This window comes from Ipomoea triloba, chromosome 5 (assembly GCF_003576645.1).
Source record: "Ipomoea triloba cultivar NCNSP0323 chromosome 5, ASM357664v1".
Classification (NCBI taxonomy): Eukaryota; Viridiplantae; Streptophyta; class Magnoliopsida; order Solanales; family Convolvulaceae; genus Ipomoea; species Ipomoea triloba.
Window position 1 is genome coordinate 23,926,388 of NC_044920.1, and position 6,875 is coordinate 23,933,262.

The following is a 6,875-nucleotide window of genomic DNA, read 5'->3' on the forward strand; positions in this document are numbered from 1 at the left end:
TACTTGATGTAAGCATAAATCATTACTCCAATATAACTCTCACATTAAAAATATATTTTGAATTAAAAATAAAATATTTTATAAAATCGAGAAATAAATGTGCTAAATTAATTTTTTTTAAGTATTATTATAATCAAAGTACGAAAATAGAATAAACCGTTAAAGCTAAAGTACTCCTATTATCTAGAGCTTAGCAACCGGGCGCGTGAAGCAAGGTCACGTGAGATCACCGAGATTTGATATTTTTGAACGTGACATGTCAGCAACAAGACAAATACACTTCCTAGCACCTCACTCCATTTATCACAATATCTCCCTCTTCTATGATCGCTATCTCAACACTCTCGCCATCTTAGCTAATATCGCACCGATAGAGAGAGACCGACAGAGAGCAATGGCGTCTTCACCGTACTCCGTTTCTCGGAGCAATGTTGAGGCTTTCCGGCATTACGCCTCGAGCTCGAGGATGATCGATCTCAATTCCAGAATCCGAGGCTCAAAATTGCGGTTCCTGACCGCAACCGCCGGCTTACAGAGAACGAAACGGACTCTCCTTGTCAAGTGCGTGTTGGATGAGACGAAACAAACGATTCAGCATGTGGTTACTGAAAAAAATGAAGGTTTTATAATCTCTCATCTGTTTCGTTCGATCTGTGTGTTATTGCTTCCCGATTTATTAGAATTTTGGATCGTTTTCTCTACTTTCCGCTACGTTACAATTGTGATCTGCATAATTCGTGTTCTGAAATTCTACAGGCTCAACGGTTAATTTGGTCACTATTGATTATCTGCGATAGAGTATGAGAGAAGTATTTATGGCCAGTCTAGTTATTGAAAACTTTTTCCATTTTTCATTTACAGTTTTCTAAAATCTTTTTATAGTTCCATTTTATCTTTTGAAATTCTATTTCTTTCCAATTTTTAAAATATGAAATCAATTTCAAATATGAGTGGCAGGTGGCTATAGTGGCTATAGTACCGACGTGATTTCAGCAGAAACTGATCCAATACTCATAAATATTGTGTGTAATTTATCGTTGTTAATATTTGATTAGCTCAAAAAAAATTTGCCCTGGCATGACATTTTAGGTACCTTACTTGATGCTGCATCTATTGCTTCAAGCATCAAATACCATGCAGAATTCTCACCAGCATTCTCTCCAGAGAGGTTTGAGCTTCCAAAGGCTTACTTTGCAACAGCACAAAGTGTTCGTGATGCACTGATTGTCAATTGGAATGCAACATACGATTACTATGAGAAGTTGAATATGAAGCAGGCATACTATCTCTCTATGGAGTTTCTACAGGTATATAAAGAGTCTTCCTCATTCTTCTCACACTGATATAATGCTGTAAAGAAATATAGCCATTGAGTTTTATATACTTGCAGGGTAGAGCATTGTTAAATGCAATTGGTAATCTGGAGCTTACTGGCGAATATGCTGAAGCACTGAACAAGCTTGGCCACAATCTAGAAAATGTTGCTTCTAAGGTCAGATTTACTTGTAATTATTTGAATTGGGATTTGTTCCATTTTCATTCTGAAATTCTGTTTGACTATAAAAGAGTATGATCATGCTATAAATGTCCATTCACAATTTAGTAGATTGACTGGTTCAGTGTTTAGTTCTTCAAGTTCAAATTCCTTTCTCTAATTCATTGACTACTTTATGACAGGAGCCAGATGCTGCTCTTGGAAATGGAGGTTTGGGGCGGCTTGCCTCCTGTTTTCTTGACTCTTTGGCAACATTGAATTATCCAGCATGGGGGTATGGACTCAGGTACAAGTATGGGTTATTTAAGCAACGCATTACAAAAGATGGACAGGAGGAGGTGGCTGAAGATTGGCTTGAAGTATGCTTTCTAAACCTTCATTTTCACTTCAGACACACACATATTGCACTGCTTAGATATTCTGTCATTATGAGTAATGCATTTTTCAGCTTAATGATATATGTACATGCTTGAACTTGTGCATATGCATGGGTGCATGCTACTGTTATAATACTGCTATTTTCTTGTCCAGTTGTGTTTAGAGTTAATCTAAACAGTAATTTACTTGACATATTCTATACACTCTGCTTAACTCAAGTTCATGGTTACAGCTTGGCAATCCTTGGGAGATAATCAGAAATGATGTTTCATACCCTGTGAAGTTCTTTGGCAAAGTGATCACAGGGTCAGATGGAAAGAAGCACTGGATTGGTGGGGAGGACATTCTGGCAGTTGCATATGATGTTCCAATTCCAGGATATAAGACTAGAACCACAATTAGCCTTCGGTTGTGGTCTACTAAGGTTCCATCCGAGGATTTTGATCTATATTCTTTCAATGCAGGAGAGCACACCAAAGCGTGTGAGGCCCAAGCAAATGCTGAAAAAGTAGGCTTCTTATACTTTACTTTTTTGTGAAGCCTTTATGTTCTGGATACATGTTTGGATTTTTGAACTCTTTAAGGAGTCAAAGTGTGCCCTGCTCATAAAATTATTGCAGAATTGTCAATACATGAGTCAATGATACAAAGGAAATAAAGGAATATAGAAGTTGCTTTATTTTGCACATAGACACCTGTGAACACCTTTTAATTAATTTATTCCAGTTCTCAAACACTTTTCCACAAGATTGTGTCATTATGATGCATTAAGCAAAACATTCTCTGAAGCTGGAGTATTTTGTCTGATGTTTTTCTTCTGTTTCAGATATGTTACATACTCTACCCTGGGGATGAATCAATTGAAGGAAAAATTTTACGACTGAAGCAACAATACACCTTGTGCTCTGCTTCTCTACAAGATATAATTGCCCGATTTGAGAGGAGATCTGGTGAATATGTTAAATGGGAGGAGTTTCCTGAAAAAGTTGCTGTCCAGATGAATGACACCCACCCAACTCTATGTATCCCTGAACTGATTAGAATATTGATAGATTTGAAGGGCTTGAGTTGGAAGGAAGCTTGGAATATCACTCAAAGGTTCTCCCATATGGCCATACGTGCTTTCTTTGCATTTCTTTATGTGCATCCAAGATGACTTATTCAGTATGGATTTTAATCAGGAAAGTGCATGCGAATATTTGATAATTAAAAATAATAAATAATAACTGCCTGAGATTATCATGCAAGTGGTTTATTTGTATGTAAAGATTTTAGTTTCTCTTGAGAACACAGAGTAAATTATTGATATGCGACTCTCTTTATCTGTTTTTTTTTTTTCTTTTTTTTTATTCCTTACCTTTCTTCTTCTTCCATGCCTGCCTTCTTTGTATTTATTTGGCTCTTTTCCTCAGCTACTTGTAGTTGATGGTATCCCATATGTTTGAAGTCTTTTTTTTTTCCAAATGTAGTTTCTAGGTCTGTGCACTGACCTTGTGTGTTTAGTTCAAACATCAGATTATTAGAATTGATGAAATTGAAGAAATTTCCAATAGCGTGCTATGTTCTGAAAAATGATACGTAGTAATTTTATTTGAAGTTTTATAATTCAAATGGTACCTTGGCTGGTGTATGCTTTGCTAGGACTGTGGCTTACACAAATCATACTGTTCTGCCTGAGGCACTGGAGAAATGGAGTTATGAGCTGATGGAGAAGCTGCTCCCTAGACATATAGAGATTATAGAGATGATAGACGATCAGGTAATGAAAATCATGAAGAAGTCAACTGACCTATTCATTCAATAATTTTCTTGCATAACTAATTCCTGCTATGTGTTCTTTTATTCAGCTGATAAATGAAATAGTATCAGAATATGGGACATCAGATCTTGACATGTTAGAAAAAAAGTTGAATGATATGAGAATTTTGGAGAATTTTGATATTCCCAGCTCTATTGCCAACTTGTTTACCAAACCAAAGGAAACACCTATTGTTGATCCTAGTGAAGAAGTTGAAGTTTCTGGTGAAGTGGTGACTGAGAGTGTTGAAGTTTCTGATGAAGTGGTGACTGGGAGTGAAAAAGATGAACTTGAAGAAAAAGACACAGAACTGGAGAAAGATGAGGACCCGATACCAGCTCCTATACCACCCAAGATGGTCCGCATGGCTAATCTCTGTGTTGTTGGTGGTCATGCTGTAAATGGAGTTGCTGAGATTCATAGTGATATAGTGAAGGAAGATGTTTTTAATGACTTTTACCAGGTATTTCTCTTAGCAGGTTTAATTTCAACCCTTGAACTTTAACACTCCTTGATTTCAGCCATACAAAATACCACAAATCATATTTTAAAATTTTGAAAGCTTTTAAATCATTTCCTATGTTACTCTACTCTCTCACAGCTTTGGCCTGAGAAATTTCAAAACAAAACAAATGGTGTGACACCAAGAAGATGGATCCGATTTTGTAATCCTGCTCTAAGTAATATCATTACTAAGTGGATTGGTACAGAGGACTGGGTCCTAAACACAGAAAAGTTGGCAGAACTGCGCAAGGTATTAAACATAAGCTTTTGACATTGTGTTCACTTGAACATTCTCTATTTCTGTTTCCAAATCTGCTACTCTTAATTCTCATGATGGGTGGGCAATCCTCATCTTGTAACTCAGCTAAGAAATCCCATGTACAGTTTGCAGATAATGAAGATCTTCAAATAGAGTGGAGGGCTGCAAAAAGAAGCAACAAAGTTAAGGTTGCCTCATTCCTAAAAGAAAGGACAGGGTATTCGGTCAGCCCCAATGCAATGTTTGATATCCAGGTCATTTCTTTGCTTCTAAAATTTCTGCTCCATTGATTCTATCAGTTTGGTTAATTTGAAATTGTTAGTTGAAATTCCAAATCATTTCTAAATTTGGACTAACAAAAACACTTCAGGTAAAACGAATTCATGAATACAAGCGCCAACTCTTGAATATCTTGGGAATTGTTTATCGCTACAAGCAGATGAAAGAAATGAGCGCAGCAGAAAGAGAAGCTAAGTTTGTTCCTCGAGTATGCATATTTGGAGGAAAAGCTTTTGCTACATATGTTCAAGCTAAAAGGATCGTAAAATTCATAACAGATGTTGGAGCCACCATAAACCATGATCCTGAGATAGGTGATTTGTTGAAGGTATGAGTAGTGCCAATTATATTTTATTATTGTCATTGTGTTTCATCTATCGCACATGTGTCTCACCAATTTAATTTAGAGGGTTTGTTGACATCGTAGCATTATACATGATATACGCTATTACCAAGAAGCTCAGACATCTGAATGATTTTTAGCATTCTTAATTTTATTTTGTTGTTCTTTTAGGTTATTTTTGTCCCCGATTACAATGTCAGTGTTGCAGAACTGCTGATTCCAGCTAGTGAACTTTCACAACATATCAGGTATTCTGACTCAGCTGTGTTGTATTCATCCCCAATTTCTTCTTTGTTATTTTTTTAATAATATTTTTCAGCAACAATCAGGGACTGATATTGCTAGTACACTTTTCTTCACAACTCATTATGTGTTTGGGAAAACAATTGTCCGAAATGCTTGAATAGCTTCTTGTCAATTACTAGAGATGGATATGATTTATTTATTTAATGGTTTTCAGCTTTAGATAGACTGATAGAGTGCTGGAAAGTGGAGGCATCTAACTCTCTATTTTCTCTTGCCATGTGTGTTCAGTACTGCCGGAATGGAGGCCAGTGGAACCAGCAATATGAAATTTGCCATGAATGGTTGCATCTTAATTGGGACCTTGGATGGAGCCAATGTTGAGATAAGGCAAGAGGTTGGAGAGGAAAACTTCTTTCTCTTTGGGGCTGAAGCTCATGAGATTGCAGGGCTTCGGAAAGAAAGAGCTGAGGGAAAGGTAAAGTTCCTGTTTTTATAGATTGTTGACAAGTTATAATTTCTAAGATATTTATAAATAATTCTCCCCTTTCACCTGTATTGGAATACAAAATTCTCTCCATATATTATACTCCGTATCATTTTTTGTCTATTGAGTATACTTCACACATGGAATTCACATTACCCAATTTAATGCTTACCTCTTAATGCAGTTTGTACCAGATGAACGTTTTGAGGAAGTCAAGGAATTCATAAAGAGTGGTGTTTTTGGCTCCAATACCTATGATGAGCTTCTTGGATCTTTGGAGGGAAATGAAGGCTTTGGTCGTGGAGACTATTTCCTTGTGGGCAAGGACTTCCCTAGTTACATAGAATGCCAAGAGAAGGTTGATGAGGCATATCGAGACCAAAAGGTTAGTGATTTTAGTGCCTATTTTCTTGTTCATGTGCTCTCCATCTTTCTACTTTTGTTGCTGTTCTCTTCTCATTTTGACAGTTAAACTACTATAGTGAAATTCATATTTACTTGCAAATTGGAGCTGTGCTTTTTAATAATTAACTATTACATGGCCAAATGGCATGTTGCAGATATGGACTAGAATGTCAATCTTGAACACAGCCGGAAGTTACAAATTCAGCAGTGATAGAACAATCCATGAATATGCCAAGGACATATGGAACATCCAGCCAGTTGTGTTTCCCTAGAAATTAAAGAATCAACCAATTTTCTGAGCAGCAGTAATAAAAATGTCGTCTTAGGTCCTATGTTCTTGTTTATGTACATGTAGGTGCAAGATCCTGTGATGATCTAATAAAGCTTGCTTCCTTCTATTATGCATATCCTTTTACAAGGGTTCATGTACTTCTGATCAATCCTTAATAATCAATTTTTAATTTCACATCGGACATAAGAAGTTGATTGCAGTAAGAAATCATGACTTTTTACTACTGTAAATTCTACAACTTGGAATACAAGGATGACTATTCCAGAGGTAAGCTAGGCATGCACATTGTTATGAAAGATGGAATAGAGAGTATGGAAGAAAATGTCTTTTTGAAAATGTACAATTGCACAGTATGTATATCCACTAATAACCTGATTTTTAGTCTTTGAGAC

General features: G+C 36.3%; 1 protein-coding gene across 1 annotated transcript; it reads left to right on the forward strand.

Annotated features, from left to right (window-relative positions):
- Nucleotides 1–320: 320 nt before the first annotated feature.
- Nucleotides 321–6,669, forward strand: LOC116020595 (alpha-1,4 glucan phosphorylase L isozyme, chloroplastic/amyloplastic). The gene is made up of 15 exons (XM_031261063.1): nt 321–620; nt 1,090–1,307; nt 1,391–1,492; nt 1,678–1,854; nt 2,106–2,381; nt 2,700–2,971; nt 3,515–3,632; nt 3,721–4,134; nt 4,273–4,425; nt 4,560–4,688; nt 4,805–5,041; nt 5,228–5,304; nt 5,591–5,777; nt 5,971–6,171; nt 6,347–6,669. The coding sequence occupies exons 1-15, from the start codon at nt 395–397 to the stop codon at nt 6,461–6,463; spliced, it is 2,904 nt and encodes a 967-aa protein (XP_031116923.1). The 5' UTR covers nt 321–394; the 3' UTR covers nt 6,464–6,669.
- Nucleotides 6,670–6,875: the final 206 nt, after the last annotated feature.

Coding starts and splice junctions, on each gene's coding strand:
- LOC116020595 (XM_031261063.1), top strand. CDS start 395: ATGGCGTCTTCACCGTACTCCGTTTCTCGGAGCAATGTTGAGGCTTTC. Junction 1,855..2,105: donor TGGCTGAAGATTGGCTTGAA/GTATGCTTTCTA, acceptor TCATGGTTACAG/CTTGGCAATCCTTGGGAGAT. Junction 4,689..4,804: donor ATGCAATGTTTGATATCCAG/GTCATTTCTTTG, acceptor AAAACACTTCAG/GTAAAACGAATTCATGAATA.